The 19605-nt window shown below is 50.1% G+C and overlaps 1 protein-coding gene across 1 annotated transcript; it reads left to right on the forward strand.

Annotated features, from left to right (window-relative positions):
• The first annotated feature begins 562 nt into the window (after positions 1-562).
• Positions 563-14751, forward strand: ARHGAP19 (Rho GTPase activating protein 19). The gene is made up of 12 exons (XM_009277803.1): positions 563-591; positions 3414-3679; positions 8070-8150; positions 8504-8713; positions 9314-9540; positions 10085-10171; positions 11146-11211; positions 11944-12132; positions 12856-12954; positions 13536-13628; positions 14114-14182; positions 14695-14751. The coding sequence occupies exons 1-12, from the start codon at positions 563-565 to the stop codon at positions 14749-14751; spliced, it is 1473 nt and encodes a 490-aa protein (XP_009276078.1).
• The last annotated feature ends 4854 nt before the right edge of the window (positions 14752-19605 follow it).

The following is a 19605-nucleotide window of genomic DNA, read 5'->3' on the forward strand; positions in this document are numbered from 1 at the left end:
CCAGCTCTGGAGAGGCCGATCTGCGTGCTTTGTCTTTGAAGGCATCTAAAAGTGTGAAAGGCAGGGGCAGAAAGTATTTCTAGCAAGGTATCTGGGCACGGAGTTGTGCAGTTAAGGGACTCGGTTATTGTCCTGCCAGTGCCGTAACATTGGTTGTGCTTGGATGCTGTTGGGAATGTGTTTGCATGGCTTTACTCATGGTAAACACAGGGTAGATTTGGGGCTATTTTGTGGATTCCTCTTGGATACAGGTGGAGAGCACTTAATACCACACTGGTCCTAATTCAAAACCCTGGTTTCTATGTAGGAATTATTTGCCGTTAAACTCCAGCTACGCAGCCTTTGGCAAGAGACATGAATCAATTTGTCCAGCTTTTCTTTTCTGTTTTGTCTCTGTGTGAAGGCTGATGCCCAGTGTGTGCCAAGGGGGCCTTTCAGACCCAATAATGCGCCCTTGTGTCTCGTAGCATGCGTGGAATTTGCATAGGCTGTGCTGGGACAGGCAGGTTTCTTTTGTTGCTGGAAACAAGGAGCAAGTTCTTTTCCCTGTCTCTGCTTCCTAATGCCTCTCCAAAAGCTCTCAGCACTCATGTAAGAAATTTACTTTTTTCTATTTATTTTTGTATTAAATGTTGTTAAACTTTGTGCAACTTGTAACACTGGCTGTGCGGAGAAGTCACGTCAGTCAGTTCTAGTTGACAAAATTGTTTAATTTTCTTTCTCTGAATCTAGATATCTAATTGTCAGAGGGAGCAGATAATCTGTGATGCTTGATGTAACTGCTGCAAAGTATTTGCATATCTTCTCTGTGGGGAAACAAAACTGCTAGTGAGTGAATAACAGTGCACGGATCATTGCAGGCAGGGTCACTGGGCCTATACACTTGCTATTAACCCTTCTCAGGATCTGTATTGCCACAGAATGAGTTGTCATGGGTTTCAGGCAAAGGGCTTGCTCCACATTATGGGCAGAGCTGGCACTTGTTTGTGCATTGTAGCCCTGTGCAATGAAATGCGAATATGATCAGATCGATTGGCAGTTGCTTTTTGGCAGCTGATACTGAGTTGTTGCATTTCGGTCTTGATTTATTGCAGATAACAAACTGCTGAAAAACAGACTGGGAGGTACTCAGAAAAATATGGCCCCCATTTGGAGTCGGCAGCATGCTCGCTAGGCCACTCTGATGCAGCTGGGAGCCTTTAAGAGCTTTCTAAAATTTTAGATGACCTGGCAGATTGCCTTGCAGTCTGCCTTGCAGACCTTCTTCCTCTCCATCCTCTTGAAGGAGTCTTTGACATCCGTGGAGAGCAGTGGCAAGGGGAGAGGGTTTCGTACGGACTCTCATGATGCAAGTGTTGCTGAGAGCCTGGTTTCCTCCGATTTCAGCAAGCATCTTTCTCCTTGTGTAGCCTGAGCCCCAGCTTTCATTCTCTCACTCTGATCACGCATCCTGGAAATCATGCCAAGATGGTCTTTCAGGTCAAAGATGTACAGCAGTAGCTCAGGTAACTGTTGGGTTCACAGATATTGTGTGGAGGCGGGCTGGAGTCAGGTGACTTGCCAGTGTGTGCTTTGACGTCCTCCCCTTCGTTAGCTGCTGTCGATTTACATCAGAACAATAAGTTGCTCCTGATTTCTGAACTAGCAGCTAAAGTGCTCTGTTGCTTGAACCAATGGATGTAAGGTCCAGCGGGTTGCAAACACCCTCCCTGTCAGTGGCAGGCGAGCAGTGAGCACAGATGCCCAGCGTGGTCCGAACACAGTGACATGGCCTCCACTCCTCAGCAGGGACAAGAGGAAGGACAGGGTGCTCTGGTCTTCTGTGGGAGAGCCTGCTTTGGAGGTAAAGCCTTTGGTGGCCTCAGGAGTGATCGGCAGAGCACGTGCTTCCCCCCGGATGCCACACCACACCTAAGGGACTGACGCGATCCCTGGTGCACAAACACAGCATTTCTGTTACCTGTGCCCTTGGCAGCTGCTGTTGGAAAATGGTGTTGAGTGGGAGCTCACAGCTGAGGAGGGATGTTGAAACAGTGGAAAGGAAAGTATTATCTAAGAGCCCAAGAATGATTAAAGGATTGGGGAATGTCACGCAGTGAAAGCACGCAGCGTGTGCAAGCTGGGTGGGTAGGCAGCCTCCACCCAGAGCCCTGGCAGAACTGGCAAAGCAACTCGCAGGGCCAGACCAGCACTTTATAGCAGAGTGTGACATCGGGCAGTAGCTTGTGACTGGAGAATAATGACACTAATCCTCACATTTAAGTAAAAGAGGGGCAGGAGAAGCAAGCTAGGCAACGCTAGCCTGTGGGCTTGACTTCACAAGCGTGCAAATGTTTGAAACAGTGGTGGGAAGATGGTAATGGAAGACCTAGAGGTAGATGGAAACTGGGATAAGCTTTAAGTGTGAGCATTAAGAGCGCTGATTAACCTGAGATCTGTCTTTGATAACTTTTTATTTTGATTTTAGACATGGTAAATGTGGCTTACCTAATCTCTGGTAGGGTTAAGTATCTGTTTTAGATAACCCTTAGCAGAGCAGTGTCTCAGATGCATCCCTTTTCCCATGCCACATGAGAAGCTATGAAATGGAGAAAGTAGGCGTCCGTAGAGAATAGGGAGGTCGGATAAAGGACAGCCTGAAGAAGAGGCAAGAACTGGATGAGCCAAAAAGGATGTACTAGGAGGAAGGTTACCAAGGGTTCCTCAAGGACTGATCTTGCATGGGTTGTGCTAATACTGATGAGTTCCCACTCGCTCCAGACTCAGAGAGCATAGCTGGGCAGTTATTGTAGCTGGCAGAGAGCAGCAGCCAAGAGTTGGCAGCTTGTCACCTGGAGCGTTTGACCGCATCCCTAGCAGAACTGCGGGTCGGTGGTGTTGCACAGTTATGATCTTAAAAACAAAGTCCCAGGGCATGGGAACTTTCTGTTTGTTGATAGGAAGGTAGTGTTGATGGAACAGCAATGGGAACTCGTGAGTATAAGCTGGCCATGAAAAAAAATTGGGATTTAGGCTTTCAGGCCATGGGGAGTGAATTTCTGGGGAGGAAAGGAGACAGAACCTTATTTATGACTGCGAGTGGTAAGTTAATGTAAAATGTTGGATGTCATAGCTGCCTGAGCTAGATACAATGAAAGTTTTAGTTGGGTGTTGTCATGTGTTGCATATGTTACCATCACATTATGGAGTGCTAGTCTGGGGCTGTGTTGTACAAACAGGCCAGAAATGTTTTTGCTCCAAAGGGAAATGTAACTGCGCTGTGCTGAACACTCACTGAAGACAGACAGTGCTGATGGTGTAGACTGGTAGCTCCTGGGTCAGCAGATGTCTCCTTCAGGGCAGACCAGCTGACTGTAAAAAACAAAGCAATGAGGAGTTACTGTATCTTTTTTTTCTCCTTCCCTTTTTTCCAGTGATGCCGTCTGCAATTTTGTCATTTGCAATGACTCCTCCCTCCGCAGCCAGCCCATCATCTTCAATCCTGACTTCTTTGTGGAAAAGCTGCGCCATGAAAAACCAGAGGTGTTCACAGAGCTCGTTGTCAGCAACATTACCAGGCTCATTGACTTGCCTGGGGCAGAGCTGGCCCAGCTAATGGGAGAGGAGGACCCAAAGCTGCCTGGGGCAAACAGCACAGCCTCTGGATTTTTTCGTTCTCTGATGTCTCTGAAGCGCAAGGGTGAGTATGGCATAAGGTCCGGTGCCCACCTTTAGGGTGGTGCTGACTGTCATCATCTGTTACACGTAGTTTACAAAACTTTCAGTGTAGGCCTGTTGTTTTGAGCTTGTGCTGAATGCTTAATACTGTAGGTTTGTAATCTCTGGGGATTACTCTAGAAAGGAGCAAAACAGAGGCCAGGAGGTTCATTCCGGAAATGCCCTGCCACTTCTGAGTACCCTTCTTCTGGGGATTATTGCTGAGGTTTGTCAGGTTGGCCTCGGTGGGTCTGCTGCTTGCTGTGCTCAGCGCAGTACAAACCACAGAGATACAGCTTTGGTCCCTGAGCATTTCTGGTCTGGCTCTGTGGATAGCGCTGAGCTGGAGAGGGGTGCCTGAACAAGCTGCAGGTTCTTCCAATACACACCAAGGTGTCCTTGTCTCTCTGCTTGTTTGTGTCCATGGTAGTCCATGCTCTGTTTTCCTTAGCTCATTAGCTTTCCTCGTTAGTGATGGAATATCAGTAAAGGCTGAGAGCATCAGGTTCCATGAAGAACAATAATGCCCAGGTTTTCCACGCCACTGATTTCACTTGGGGCCCAGTGTCTCCTTCAGTTGCTGTCCCAGCTCCCTGGAAGGTCTTGTCTGTGCAGCTCAGAAATCTGTAAGCATCTCCCATCCAAATGCCAGTGCCGGTCTGATCCACATCCCAATCCAGTGAGTCAGTGACGAAGCTCTGCGGACTGACTCTGCTCAAGCGCAGATTCAACCCTAGGAGATGACATATTTCTTCTCTCTGAGACAAGCATTCAGCTGGAGTTTTCTTCTGGTAAACTGACTATTCTTATCGTCTCTTTCAAGTTCAGCTGTCTTGGTTATGAAACATTAGCCCAAGGCCCCTTCTCAGAAGTCTGAGATTTGCTTTTGAGCACAGTTGTGTTCAGATCCTCTCCTCTTCACTGCCTGGCATTTACCACTCTGTTTTGTTGTAACTAAAAGGGTGTTCTAGGTGTGTGTGTGCGCCTTCTCCCACCTCTGCCCACACTCAAGGGGACCCTGGTTCTCCTGATAAGTTCAGTTAACCCTTCTCACTCATCTAGACAGAAACTGCCTCCATCTGGGCACCTCTCACATCCCTCGTCAACTCTGGTTTCCTAGCTAGACTGGCTGGCTGCTAGCAGAGAAGTTGTGGGTAGCTGCCTTCAGATGTTGGCAGCCTGAGATTGAACACTTATAATTAGTCTTCCCCTTCCTTTGAGCAATTCTATTGTGAGTACCTCTGAGAAGGGAGCTATCACTATGTCCAAATATGTTTATTTTTTTTTCTTCAACCTTTATATAGTTTCTCCAAGTGTTTTTGATTCTACCAAACCTATTCCTCCATTGTGTTTCATAAGGACAAGCTCTGCAGCCCCACTGCTCAGGCTGAATTTTCTGGTGCTGGCTTCAGCCCTCTACTCCTGGATCACCCAGTGGTAGATACACTCACCCCAGGCTGGACAGCACTGCAAGGGAAAACCAAGTACTGCAAATCAAGTCCTTTATCCTTAGGTGAGAATTATTCAATATTGCCATGACTTACCTTGCTGCTCCATAATAACAGGTCTTCACACTGCCCCCAAACTGCAGTTAGACAGTGCTCATACCTGTTACTGCTCCTGCCTCTGTTCCAGGGGAGTAGCAGGACACTTTAAATTCAGACACTTGCCACTTGACAAACAGAAGCAAGTAACCAAGTTGAAAGTGTTTTCTTAGCGTGTATGGAAACTTCCCTGTTCTTGTCAAAACCTTCTAGCAGGGGCTTGTGAGCCTTCTCTAGCTCGTTTTTTTAAATTATCTGTACTCTGCTGGAGCACTGCTCTTATCAGACCTGATGTCTCCTGCTAGCTCTCTTCCCCAAGAGCTCCGCCTTCGCCCATTCAGACATCTCCATGGCCATGTGTCTCACTATAGCTACAGCTAGCAGATGTTTCCAAGTCTGCTGGCTGCACTCCCAGGCTGCAATGGCAGTGTCTCCCTGCATTGACAGGCACTGTCTGTGAACTCCTTGGCCAAACTCTGAGAAAAAGTAGTTTGTGCCTACAGAGAAAATCAGTTTCATGTACTGCATGTTTCATCTTGGAGCCATCATTTGTTTTTCTTCATGTTATAGACCAGCTAGAACAAACAGGTTTTATTTCTTCAAAGCCAGAGGCCAAGGACCATAGAGCTCAGAGCTGATCAAGCTGCAAATACTTACAACTCCTTTGAGCATTAGGAAACTCAATCTCATGCTGCTTCTTCGTTTCAGAAGCAATCGTACAATAACATCTACGCCTTCGTAACTCAGCATCCATTCTCCAGGCACTTCTTTCAAGTTTCTTTGAGAATCAATTCTCACTCAGATATCAACTTCTGACTTCAAAAGTAAATCGAATTTGTCAGGCCCTGCACGTCTCAAGAAAATGTATTTTCCTCTTCCCTTCCTGGCCACCATTGATTCTATCTGTTGAATGTCTAATGAGTTTAGTTTTCTTCAAGGACAAGAATCTTTTGCCAAACGTTCTCTCCATTTGCACTCAAGCCTTTCAGATCTTACATGTGGATCAAGAGGTCACATTGCCCTCCTTTCTTCCGCAAGACTGAAGCATGTGTTTTATCAGAGGGAGGTCAGAAAGTTCTTGATTTAATGGGAGGCTGGAGTTCCTGGTGGCTTACCATGTATTTCAGAAGTCCTGGAAGAAAGTGGAACATTCTTCAGGCGGAATAAATTTAGTTGCACAGGAAGGCTGCTAGAGAAGCGCACAGGGTTGACCAGGTCTTTCCCACATGCTGTGAGCATCAACACCACAGAACAGTAAGATCTGTCGTACAACAGACCAAAAGCTAGTAAAATCAAAATGTGCTATGAGGGGGGAAAAAAAAGGCAAGAGAAAGCTTGCGGGGGAGATAACTTTTATCAGACCAGCCAATGCACTGCTTGGGTTGCTGGGCTATCAGCTGTAACAATAAGGAGGGAAATCTTCAACCGCAGACAGCTGGGGTGCAAATGCCCAGCTTGCCCTCAAAAAGTGGCCCATGCTCCTGGCAGTGTGGTCATAGAGAAGGGAGGAATATTCTTTTCTTAAATCTGTTGGCTCTTGGAAGCCTAAGTGCAAGGGCAGGACAAACCAGCTCTGTACCTGGTTCCAGTTCTCAGTCCCAGTCAGCATGTTGCGGTATGGTCTGTCCAGCATCTTGTCTCCAGCTGCAGTCAAAACCTGCATGCATCTGAGGGAAGAAGTCGTGCTCAGGGCTCTAGTTGCTGCCAGCGAAGCCCCGGGAGTTGCCTCAGCTTTCTGAGGGACGGAGCTTGTTGGCTGTGTGTGTCTGATGGAAAAAGCCACCCAGCAACAAGACTCCATTTATTTGAAAATACTGTCCTGCTGGATAACCACCCTTACCTGGGAAGTCCCTCTCTGGACAATAACAGTTTTCTGCATTGGTTCAACAAGTGCTTTTCAGTTAAATGGTCTTCTCATCTAATGTTTCCTTCCATGCAAGGATCTCCTTCCTTTCCGCTCAGGTGCTTCTATCTTCTTTTGGGGCTGTAGCCTGTGTTGAATGGAGTTCTGAAGCTGGCAGCTCATGCCTGATCTGTAACAGCCCCATGAGATGAAAGCAAACTCCAGGAGTGAGAGGAGCTGTCAGTGCTCCATATGGAGAAGGGCCCAGCTCATTGCTTCACTACTCTCCTTTTTTTTTCTAGCTCTTCCTTGTTCAGCTTTCTGATACTTCATACTTCACTGTACTCAGGCCAAGGCAGTTGACGTGGAAGAGAGAGTCACTGGAATTAGGGAATTCCAGGGATCACCCATCCCTGAAAAGGAGGCCAGCGTGAGCTAGTTGGATCGTGTCTGCTCTCCCCACTAGTGCTTGTTTCCCTCTCCCATAGTCTCGTAGCTGCACCTCTTCTTTCTGCTCCACTCCATGTCAAGTCACAGTGAGGATTAATCTGGACATTCCTTCCCAGGTGTGGAATGTGCAAATGTGGCAGGCACCTGGGCAGTCCAGGCTGTCACATCTGCCCTTCCCACTTTGCTGTTTCCGTAAGGTCCAGGCTTGCAGATGGTATGCCCTTTAAAACTGAAGCATCTGTTCTGGTGTTTTCTTTTCAGGAGCTAGAGAATATTTGCTTTAGCTGATAAAAACTTTAATTAAGCTGAGGTAAGAAGCAGGATGATGAAGCCCGTGTAAGTACAGCATGGTGAGATGAAGTGACTTATTTGGGAGTGCTTGTGATATCTCACATCTGTGGTGGTCCTTGTGACCTTCACCCTTAGTGTTTTGGGGCACTGGTCTTTGCATGCTGAGATCCCGTTCCTTGGGGACTACTCATCTCTGTGGCTGTTGGGGCCTGAGCTGCCTGAACATGTTATCTTCTGTTCTGCAGAGAAAGGGGTGGTGTTTGGCTCACCGCTGACAGAAGAAGGCATAGCACAGGTCTCCCAGCTAATCGAGTATCTGCACAAAAGTAAGTGACTCTGTCTTGCTGTCTTCCTATCCCAAGGGGTATCTGTCTGGCCCACCTCAGGTCTCTGGTGCAGACAGAGTGAAAAGCTCTGAGCTCTCCAGCAGCAGGAGTTTGGGGCTGGACTAGGTGACTGTTCCCCAGAATTGCCTAGCAGGTATGTTAATCTCTTTCCCTCTGTGCATGGACTTTTTCTACTGAGGGGAACCAGCTTGAAGTCATGTCTCTGAATGCAGCTCACTGAGGTTTGCTGTCAAGCTCTGGAAAGGGCAGGGAAGTAGTAGGAAGGTTTAGTAGGAAGATGGGAATCAGCCACTGATTAATTAGTGGCCTTTTTTCTCCCCTCTGCCAAGCAGATCTAAGAGCAGAAGGCTTATTTCGGGTGCCAGGCAACAGCATCAGGCAACAGATCCTAAAGGATGCTCTGAACAGTGGTACAGATATTGACCTGGACTCTGGGGAGTTTCATTCCAATGATGTGGCCACCCTGCTTAAGATGTTCCTGGGTGAATTACCAGAACCGCTGCTGACACACAAGCACTTCCATGCCCACCTCAAAATTGCAGGTGAGTAAGCAACAAGAGGCAGTGATGAGCAGAGGGAATGGAGCCAGCCTCCTAGAAAGCTGGTAATGCGGCACACTAGGCTGCAGAAGTGTAATCCTTAAAGGCAGGGTAAGAAGGAATCTTCCTGCCATCTCGGCCTAATTGTGGAAAGACTGGAACTGAAAATCCTAAGGAATCAGACCAAGTCTGTCTCAGACTCAGCCCAGTCTTCTCTCTCCAGCAACAAACAGATACCTACAGGAGTAGAGCCCACACTGGTAACCTGGGTCTCCATCTGTTTTAAGTCTGGGGGTCTCCTGAGCGAGGTTTGGTTTCCGTGAACTTAATAACTGTTACTGAACTACCTTAGGTGAATTTCCTCCATCTTGCCTTCAACCCATCACAGCTCTTAGCAACTGTGTTGTCCTGTGGGAGAAGTACTACAGATTAACGCATCAGGTGGGGAGCTTGGGAGCTGGGGGGAGGGAGATGGAGGGCGAAGAGCTGTGCAGGAGTTTGGAGGAGATCTGCATGTGAAGAGGGAAGGGTAACCGGTTGCAGTAGGCCTGCTGTTAGGGAAGGTAATGTATGTCCTTCATGTTCTGCCTTGTGATTTGGCAGACTTGATGCTGTTTGATGAGAAGGGGAATAAGACCAGTACTCCAGACAAAGAGCGCCAAATTGAAGCCCTCCAGCTGCTGTTTTTGATCCTTCCCGCACCCAACCGCAGTCTGCTCAAACTGCTGCTGGACTTGCTCTACCAGACTGCCAAGAAGCAGGACAAGAACAAGATGTCTGCCCACAATCTTGCCCTCATGTTTGCACCCCACATCCTATGGCCCAGAAATGTGAGCAATGCCTCAGTATCTGCAGGTGGGATATTGCAAGGTAGAAAGCAGAGGCTTGGCAGGCCTACAGGGGAAGAACCAAGATGGGAAGGTTAAGTATTGATACAGTGATGTGAGGGTTGGAGGCTGGGATGGTGAGGTGGAGCTTCCTGGCAGGACTCAGTCCTAGTGTTCAGTCCAGACCTGCCATAGGTCTCATTTGCAACCGATGCTTCATCTTTTTCAGTAAAATTGAAAGCACAGCACAGTCCTGCGTCTTTTAAGAATGACAACTCCAGCCAAACCTTGCAGATCTCTCTGCAAGGTTTCTTGTGCTGCTGGCGAACTGTTTGGCCCCAGAGTTGTCTAGTTCTCCTGTTCTCAGAGCAGCTTTGGCTCTGTGAGCTCTGCTTGTTGGTGTGCTGTGAGCCCTGCCTGCCTATCTCCTCAGAACAGGTCTCCTGCTGAGGCACTGTGTCTCTATGTCCCAGAGACAGCAAGGGCAGCAGAGACCCTTCCTCCTCCCCTTCTAACTACTGCACCTTTGGCTGTGTCCCCTTGCCAGGTGACAGCAAATGACCTTCAGGAGAATATCACGAAGCTAAACAATGGAGTGACCTTCATGATCAAACACTCTCAGAAACTCTTCAAGGTAAGTCTGCTTTGGGGTCTTGGTCTCCCTGGCCCTTCAGCAGGAAACTGAATGCCCCTTGTCCAGACAGATCCCAGGTGTCAAGTGTATGTTCTGGGTGCTCTCTTCTGTGGTAGAAGGAGGATTTCTACAAGAAACTGTTCCTTTAGTGACTAGGGAGGAGATCTTTGCTGGGCAGGCAGCCCAGGAGGAGGAAGACAGCCCCGGAGGTGTCTTTGTGCCTGGGCAGGTCAGAAGCACGGTGCAGTGTAACACCACCCTCTGCTGGACACCCAGCACCTGCTGCCCGGCTGGGAAACCTGGTTCCTAGGGGCAGGTAGCGACCGGGCTCCCCTCGGGTTCTGGCAGGATAAGGAAACTGAAGGGGCTTGTCCTGGATGAGTGCTGTCAAGAGCTGAATACCTAATACGGCGGGTCATTTTGTTGTGAACTTCTCTGCAAGTGGTAGTCAACCCCCTGCTGTTACAGGCACAGCCTGCAGTCTTGGGCCTCTTTCTAGCTCAGAGCAGGGTGCTGTGGTAGGACAGTCAGGAGTGTGGGGCTTTCTGCAGGTTCCTCCAAGGAAGTGTTTCTGCAAGAGGCAGTCTCTTGACTTCTCAGGACCTTCCTGGTCACTGTAGGCATCTGCTCTCTACAGAGTCCTCCCATAGAAAGGTCCCCTTCTGCCCTCTTTGTCAGGCCCCTGTTTGGCCAGCTCAGAGCTGTGGGAATTGCTTGGAAAAAGCTTCTGTGGAACCCTGCTCTTACTCTGTGTTCTACTTGTGCTGGTTGACTGCATCAAAGGGAAACTGTGAACAGGGACTGCACTGGGGACGTGAAATCCCATTGCTTTGTCTGCCCTAAACGGCTGAGTCTTGATGGAAGTGGCTTGCGTGGTATGGTTGAAGAGCAGCTCTTGTTGGAGCTGCTCTTGCCCCAGGGCCAAACATACTAAATAAACATACGTTTGGCCTTTTCTCTGCTCATCGTCGCAGGCCCCAGCGTACATCCGGGAGTGTGCCAGGCTGCACTATCTGGGATCCAGAGCCCACACATCAAAGGTAAGGCCAGCAAATGCAGTGCCTGCCCTTCGTGAAAGGGCAGAGGCTGTGATACTGTGAAGGGATCCTTGTGAATGAAAGAAGCTGAAAACAAACCAAGTTATGAAAGAGGAGCTGTCAGAAAGCAGGAGTGATGGAACCGTATGGTGTGGTAGTGCAGGTGGCTGCATTAGGGAAATTGGGCAGAGTTGAAGCATCTGTTAATCACAAGCACAGGGAAAGCTACCAGCCCCTGTTTAGCAGCAAACCTGCTCCCTGTGCCCAGTACATGCAGCACCTGCTCCTTCATGGGGTTGTGCCTTCCAAAGAGACAGATGCGCCTGCTGCTGTGGCCAGGCTGCTTGGAAGAGAGGCTGGGATAAAGGCTACTTGCTGCCACTGGGACAAGATTTGTCTGTGTCTTGCCAGCAAATGCTTCCCTGCCTCATATAGCTGCAGAAGAGGGAAGATGCATTGCAAGGAGCTGCACTGACCCTTCTCAAGCCTGGAAGGGCTTCTGCAGCTGGCATCCGGGAGGGGAGGGAAGAAGCAATGGGGTCACCTTTGTATTGCTGTCACCTCTTCCTGGCACAGGGCCTGCTGGTGCAGTGCTGCTGCAGAGGGGTAGGGAAAACACAGCCCTGTGCATTCACTGGGGTTGAGGCAGCTCATGAGACTCTTCCCAGCCTGGCTCAGATGGGTGGCTCATTTGGATTAAAGCATGGCACGCGACTGCTGTCTCCACTTTCCCAGGATGACCTGGATTTGCTGACGTCTCCTGGCTCCAAGGAGCTGCAGCCCCTCAAGTCTCAGAAGCGAAGCCGGCTGGACACTTGCCATCAGGAGGAGACCCAGCAGCGCACGGAGGAGGCACTGAAGGAGCTCTTCCGCCATGTCCACAATATGCCTGACTCTGCAAAGAAGAAGAAGCTTATCCGGCAGGTAGTGTGGGGAGGAAAGGTATCTTTGGGGTGTGCTTGTCAGCACAATCCTGTGCACAGGGCTAAAGGCAGGGCCTGCTTGAGAGCTGCTCCTAGTCCTGGGCAGGCTGGGGAGAGTGGGCTTTGGGCTGTGTAAGGGGCAGAGCTGTAAGAAGGCAGGGGAGGAGGAGGCGGCGGCCTATCCTGGATGTGCTGCACCAAGCTGTGCTTTGAGCTCTCTTTTCCAAGCCAGGGACTTGCCAGCCAGCAGTTCCCCAGTCCTGATCGTGGCCTTGTTGAGCTTCCTCCCTTAGAATGGGAAAAGTCCTGTCCTCTCTTGCCTGCAGGGAGCAGACAAACTGGTCTCCTCTTGGTCCAGTGAGCATTCCCAGCCAACCTGCTGCTCCAGAAAGACTGGGTGGCATGGTCAGCACCAGTCCTGGCTGCCAGCCTCCAGCTGCTGCCCAAACCCCTTTCTGCTCCAACAGCTGCTGCTTTTGGCTAACCTGGTAGCCAGCACAAAGCAGCCTCACACCCAAGCTCCCTGTAAATCCTGGGTGGGAGATGTGGCCTTCCTCTGCTTTCTTATCCCTGCAGCTCTGAGCTGCTTTTCCATTTTGGGGTGCAAAAGAGCCAAACTGAGGCCTAGGCAGAGGGCAGCAGGTAGGTCAGCACACAGCAGCAAGGGACTGGTTTAACTGTAACAGTAACTGTGCTAACATACTGCCCTCATGTTTCATTCTAGTTTAATAAGCATCCTACAGCTCTCACTCCTGGCTCTGATGTACCCACATCCCCAGCACCACGACGCACCCGCTCGCGCTCCTTCAGCGGCCTCATTAAGGTAAAGGCAGCCTCTGACCCATGCTCTCTGCTGTGAGTTTCTGATGTTGCTCTCTGCTTCTGCCTTGCCCTGGCTTGAATGAGGCCCTCAAAGGTAGGGACTGTTCAAAGTATTGGCTGCCAAAGAACACAGATCCACTGGGGACAGAAAAGGCAGCACAGTGAGAATAAGCCTTGTTAGTATAAAGTGTAATTATCTATGAAGTGCGTGGTTGTAGGATCTATGCATCTTTCTGAAGGATCAGTTGCTTCCCGAGATGAGATGAGGACTGACAGGGAGCTGGTCATGTAGTCTAGCCTGTTAGCACGCTGTAGGCTGCCCCACAGCAGCATGTACCTGCTTCTGACAGGCTGGGCTCCTTGCCAGGCCTCAGGTCAGCTCCCAAACCCTTTACAATCAGGCAGGCTCAGCCTAGTGGCATGGTATTTCAGGTGGTTCTGCTTTGCAGTCTTTGTCCCAGCTTGGCTTCCTTTTTTCTTTCCCAGCATCCAACTGCTTACCAGCAATGTATCCTGCTCCTTCCCTTTCTTTTTCACTTTGCCCTCTAAGCACTAGCCAACAGCCCTCTCTTCTTACGGCAGCGGAAGGTTTTGGGAACCCCGGTTATCCTGGAGAGGAAGAGCAGGGATGCCACACCGGAGCCTGAGCGAGTCAGCAAAGAGAATGTCCACCTGGTAAGGGCTGCTCCCAGCACTGCTGAAGCTGCTGGTGGGGGAGCACATGGAGGGGAGTTTGAGTGCAACTTGGGCACTCATTTGAGTGATCCTTGGGGGCTGCTTGCTGTCCTCTGCCCAAGACAAGGTTTTGAAGTTTCTTCTGTATGATCAGATAAGGTCTTAGGAAGCTGCTTTGGGGAGAGCAGAGCAGATGGCAAGGGCAGCATCAGGACAGGGGTGGCAGCACTGGGCCTCCCCTCCAGTCTTGTCCCTCTGACTTACCTGTGTCCCTGCCCTGGGCATTGGCTTATGCCCCCTTCCCCCTCTCCCATCCTCCTCCATAAGTTGTACACAGCCTGCTGCCTGTGAGTAGTAGGGCCCAGACAAACCAAGAGTGGATTTGGGTGGTAGCTGCTCTCCGGTGGTACAGGCTGCTCCCAGGGAAGGCCGTGGATGCCACTTCATTCCCCAGCTCTTTACTCTTATTCCCCTCTCTTGTCCAGTTACAGAAATGTGGATCTCCAGCTCACATGTCCCAAGCGAAGCTGAAATCTTCGGAGGGCCGGAAAGAGGTGAGACACACACACACAGAGTTCCTGTGGGGATCCTCACCTGCTGGGCTCTGAGACCTGCTGAGGTGATGGCATGCACACAAGGCTCTGTCACGGTCTCTGTGACAGATGTGGTCCCCTGCCTTGTAGCAGTCTGCTCCATGCCAAGCTGCGGGTAGTTGACATGCTGGAAGCCTGGGCTTGAAGGGTTTCACCCGAGCAGGTGTGTACAGCTGTTCTACCTGTGAGTTGGCAGACTGGCTGTCACAGGAAGCAGAGGGAAGCTGGCATCATGGGGTAGTGCTAACAGCCCGTCAAGGTGGCAGTGGGACGAGAGGTTGGTACGGCCCAAGACCAACTGCTGTGTTTGTTGCCGTCTGCTCACTGCCTCTCATCTAGTGCTCTGCTTTGGTAAAAGGTGTGGGAGGCAGACTCCAGTGGGGAGTCCTTGCAGGGGGAGGACAGTACGTCAACCTTTTCTTGCATGGCATTCTGTGTCTCAAGCATTCAATTGCTCTAATTCTCTGCTCCAGGAATCCTGTAGACGCATGCGAGCCCACCTGCTTTCCAAGGATTCGTCATCCCTCTGAATCGCCTCGCACCAATGCATGGGTGGGGAATGCCCAGCCTCGCAAGCTGTGAATAATGTGCTGCACTGAGAGGGGAGTGCTGCAGGCTCACGGCAACCCTCACCAACATGGCAGCGCTCTTGAAACTGGACCTTTGCAAAGACTGCAGGGACTTGTTTCTTTCTGTATATAAATTATATTTCATTCTACTATGGGGCAAACCACTATCTAACCAAAACTTGTGCAGCATGTCTGACCTGCTGGCTCTGGGAAGAGCTGGAGTGCTTGCTTACAAGGAGAGCCCTATGCATTGCGGGGCCATTTGCACTCCCAGCTTTCTCTGCAATGTTGCTAGGCTGTATTTTTCTGCTTTTCTGCTTTGAGTTTTTAACATATTGGCTTGTTTTTGCTCTCCCTCCTCTGTTAGCAGTGAGAATGATGGACTCCAACCTTCACCCGCATCCTGACAGCTAACCTTACCTCCAGGCCTCCTCTAGAGCCATGCCCTCCTCTGCTTCCTCTGGGCTCCATTTTGCCCTGCTGTCCCCGAAGGGCTGGAGTGCACAAACGGTACAGAGCACAGGATGGGCTTGGGAGAAGAGGAGAGGCTCTGGGTGCCATCATTTCAAGTGAGGGCAGGGGAAAGCAGCTTCCCCAGTAAATTCATCCCTCTCTTTCAGCTTGAGCTGGAGGCAGCCCTTGCTCACTGCCTTTGTGTTTCCATGGCACAGCGTGGCTGCTGGGCTGTGCCTGGTGAGCAAGGAGTGCCTCTGCTTTGTATTCTCCCAGGGAGGCTAAGCTGAGCGGGGCAGGAGGCTGGCAAAGGCTGGCTGGGGCAGGACAGCCCAGTCTTTGGAAGCTGGGGCGTCTGGGGCAGGCAGAGCCTGGCGGCTGTGTGTGCAGCATGGGAACAGCATCAGCAGCATGAGAGGTGAGGGAGGGCTCTGGCCATTTGTGATCTGCTGCAAATGGTGCCAAAGGCTTTGGCTCAAGATATCTGGATGGCTGGTCAGGCAACTGGCTGATTAGTCATTAAACTGAGGGAAAGGGCTGGAGCTGGGTTCAGCTCTTTGGCCTGAGCTGCAGAAATGAGATGAAACCATCTAGATATGGGATAAACCCCCATCACAGCTGGCCAGTGTCAGCTGCCTTGTTAAGCTAAAGTGCTCCAATAAGCCAATCTTGCCAAGTACCTGTCTGCAAGCACTCTGGGGTGGGAAACACACAGGGTCACTACTGTGAAATAAAGATTTAATCAGCTGGGGAACCATCTAAACACTTCTCAGCCCTTCTCGGTGAAGCAAATAATCTCTGGAATCCAATTATAATTGTCTTCTAATCTTTAAGAACCAGCAGCTGGCAGGAGTTAGAGCTCTGTCCTTGACAGCTTTCCGAGACAACTCGTGGCAGGAGGTGTGAATATCGGGATGTGAGCAGGGAGTTCAGTCCGACTGGCTAGAGCTGTCAAAACAGGGCATCGGAGCCCTGTGCAGCTTAGCTGGAATCTGTTACTTTTTTTTACTGTGATGATTTTTTTTTTTTGAGATACAAAGCTATGTGCCTCATGCTGCTCTGTCTAAAGGGATGTTCCTGGTACTTTATCGGGGGCGCCTGTCCCCAGTCTGACCCCAAATTGGAGGAGCTGCCTTGAAAATGTAGGGGGTAGTGGAACTGTAGATGTGTGAGTTGGGAGTTGCTGGTGTTAGGAGCCTCTGTCGCAGCAAAGAAAGAGCTCTGGTTCTTCAGGGACCAGGCAGGCGAGGATGCTGTGAGGAAGGGCAGAGGCTGTTTGCTGTAGTAGTAGTATGTGCTTTTTGGATGTGTCTTATAATCATTCCCTCCAGAGGCTGAAGCTGTCTATGTGCTCTTCTCCGAAGGGCATGGCGTGTTTTGCTGACTGCACTTCTACCCTGCCCCTGCAGTCTGCTGTTAGCGGAGACCTGGGGATCTCGGCTTTGCTTCTGAACAGAGATGAGGCAGAGCCGAAGGTCGAGCGGCAGCGCACAGAGAGCTGGGTCTGGTCCTGCTACCTCTGCTCTTACTTGCATTGGGGGCGGTTGCTGCGTGAAGCATTTGTTCATCCCATCCCTCCTCTCCCCATTGCCCCTAGCTTACTTGGGCATATATCTCTGTATGGGTGTCTGCCTGGCAAGGCAATCTTGTTCCTAAGACTAAATACACTGCTTCTGTATAGATGAGAGGAATCTAACTCTTCTCTCCACTGTCCCCCCTTACTGATGGCTCTAGCTCAGGCACTCCGTCTGGCTTCTGGCACAGCTGAGATTTGCTTAGCTCTAAGAAAAATTATCTATGGGGCAACAGCCTGGTGTTCTGCATGTCTCAGATGCCTTCCCTGCCAAAGGGGCGGGTGCAGTCTCTAGACAGGGCAGTCCCAGGAGGGGTTCGGTGCCCATGGTGCTGTCCTCCCTATGCTGAGAATGGTCGTGGCTAACGGATTCTGCCTCTAGGACCCTTGGCTGTTGCAGTCCCAATGTGTTCACGCTGTCTCACAGGCGAGGGGGAGTGTTAGTCATGCTTGGATGTGTCTCAGTTGTCTGCCCTGTGCAATGACTCACAAGGATGCTTCCCCCCAGAGCAGCCACTAACTGTTCCCAGAGTCTATCGTTTCCAAAGTATTTTTAATCTTTGTCCTTATTTATATATGCTGTGTACGTACTGTTTCAGACTGTTGCCTTTCTGTGTGTTCATGTGAAAACCCCATATTAAATGCTTTTATTTTTAGTGGTTTTGCTCAGTGGCTTAAGCAGTTTCATTGGGACAGCGAGGACTTGGTGGTGCATCCACCTTCAACAGGAAGGAAACGTGTGCTCAGAACCTCAGAGCTCCTACCCTTAAGTGCGGGGGTGCTTGGTGAGGCGCTGCCCGCCTGCAGGGATGGCACTGGCCTCCCATGGCACTAGGGCTTGTTCCCTCTCTGGGATCCTAGTGTGATGCAGAGTGCCCAGACGGGCTGTCTTTCCCTCAGAGGTATGAAGTTGGACCTCTTCTTTTCCTGTCTTCCCCCTGCTGTCATCCAGGGTGATGGGAAATCAGGTTTACAAAGAACACTTTATATAAATAATGGATCAAATGAATACATTTTCCTCTATAGAACCATTCTTCTCTTGCCACTCTTGGCTGCCGAGGAGGATGGTTTCTGCTTGCATTTTCTTTTCTTCCTTCTTAATAATGGCGTCTCAGATTTTATGCAGATTATTTCTCTGTGAAGTTCTTCCACGTTTGAAATGCCCTGGGCTTGCCTGCCATGGCTCAGACACTCATTAACATCCTCGCCATGCAATTGAAAAACAAGCAGGAGAAGCAAGCGGCACGGTACGTTTGAAACCAGCGCTGCCTTCCTGCAGGGTGAGCTTCAAGCGGGCCCCGTTGTCCTCCAGGGCTGCAGTCGGGTGTTATGGGACTGGTGCGCCCCATCTCCCCAGAGCTCGGGGAGCGGGAGGGGACGAGCCTCTCTGCACTTGAAAGTGGGTATGGGAGTCCAGAGAGACATTTCTCTTCTTGAAAATGCTGAACAAAGGAATGCAAAAACTCACAATAGCTATTTTGAATACTGCAAACCCAAATATTGCCTCCCTGATAAGCTGTGATTCAAAGTGACAGCTTTATATAGCTTACATAATTTAAAAAATGAATAGTTTTTAGCCCCTGAACAACCCAAGCATTTACACTTGGCTGCAAGTGAAAGGGCAGCAGTCATTGGGACCAAACACTGGGTGAAGGTACATATTTAGAGGGGGATCGCTCAGCTTTCGGTGTGTTTGCTTTGGCCTGTTGGTATTCCTGCACAGTAGTGGCATTACAAAGCAGCGCTCATCCTTCATTTCATTAAACAGTTTTTATCTCAAATTGTGCAGCACAGACTTGCAAATAAGTTCTGCAGAGTGTCACTGCTATCTAAATCAATTTTTGCAAGTTGTCTTGATTTTTTTTTTTTAAACTGATCTGCCCTGGTTTGGAGTTGAAATAAGATATTTTTTCTCTTAAATTATCATGTGTGGCTGGGAGCTGTCATGCTGCTGCTGCATCTCACTGCCTAGGGCAACAGTGTAGACAAAAAACATGAGTACTGCTAGCGATGGATGTTGTCACCAGCCAGACCAGTTATCATGCTTTACAATCTCATTGGCTTGGATTAACTAATATTTTTTCATGGAGTGAATAAATTACCATGTTTAGTTCTGTTTGCTCATCCCCCCAGCGAGGGTTTCGTGCCGAAGCTCATAAATTGTGCAGGCACATAGATGCCAAGATCTCTGTGCTGGGTCCCGCACTGACCTTCCACTTGTGCTGTGGACCAGGGTGGGATCTCTGCTGGCACCAGCTCTCCGGCCCCATCCTGCTCCAGACCAGCTTTGTTCCTGAGAAGTGCCCACACATGAGGAATGCGATGGGGTTGTTTCTAGGCTCCTGTGTCTTGATGCAAGGCGAAGCTGTTCCCAGCTGTACATCACGGGGTGAGGTTCAGACACTTCCCAGCACCAGTCTTTGATGCTGATTTCGTTCTGGATTGGGGGAGCAGAGCTTTCCTTTCCCTGCTGAGTCCCAGCTGGAGTGGGCATTACTGCACTCCCCTCCCCAGTCCCACCTCTCCCGGATTAAATCAGGCTCCTCTCCCAGGGTAAACCAGCCTCCCCTGCTTTGCTGCTGGGAAGGACTGACAAATCCACCACCCAGCCCTCCTGTGGGGTGCCTTACATGATTTTAAGCCTGGCTCCTTTTGCACCAAAGAGGACTGGGTCCCACTTCATCCTCTCTGCTACTGACCGAAGCTCCTGTGCTGCTGGGGCTGAGAATTGGGATGAATGGAGGTGCAAACCCGCCTTGGCCATCGTGGCTATGTGTAACTGGGTGCAT

Source organism: Aptenodytes forsteri, unplaced genomic scaffold (genome assembly GCF_000699145.1).
Source record: "Aptenodytes forsteri isolate BGI_AS27 unplaced genomic scaffold, ASM69914v1 Scaffold15, whole genome shotgun sequence".
NCBI lineage: Eukaryota > Metazoa > Chordata > Aves > Sphenisciformes > Spheniscidae > Aptenodytes > Aptenodytes forsteri.

Coding starts and splice junctions, on each gene's coding strand:
- ARHGAP19 (XM_009277803.1), top strand. CDS start 563: ATGCCTCTCCAAAAGCTCTCAGCACTCAT. Junction 11,212..11,943: donor CCAGAGCCCACACATCAAAG/GTAAGGCCAGCA, acceptor CCACTTTCCCAG/GATGACCTGGATTTGCTGAC. Junction 14,183..14,694: donor CTTCGGAGGGCCGGAAAGAG/GTGAGACACACA, acceptor TCTCTGCTCCAG/GAATCCTGTAGACGCATGCG.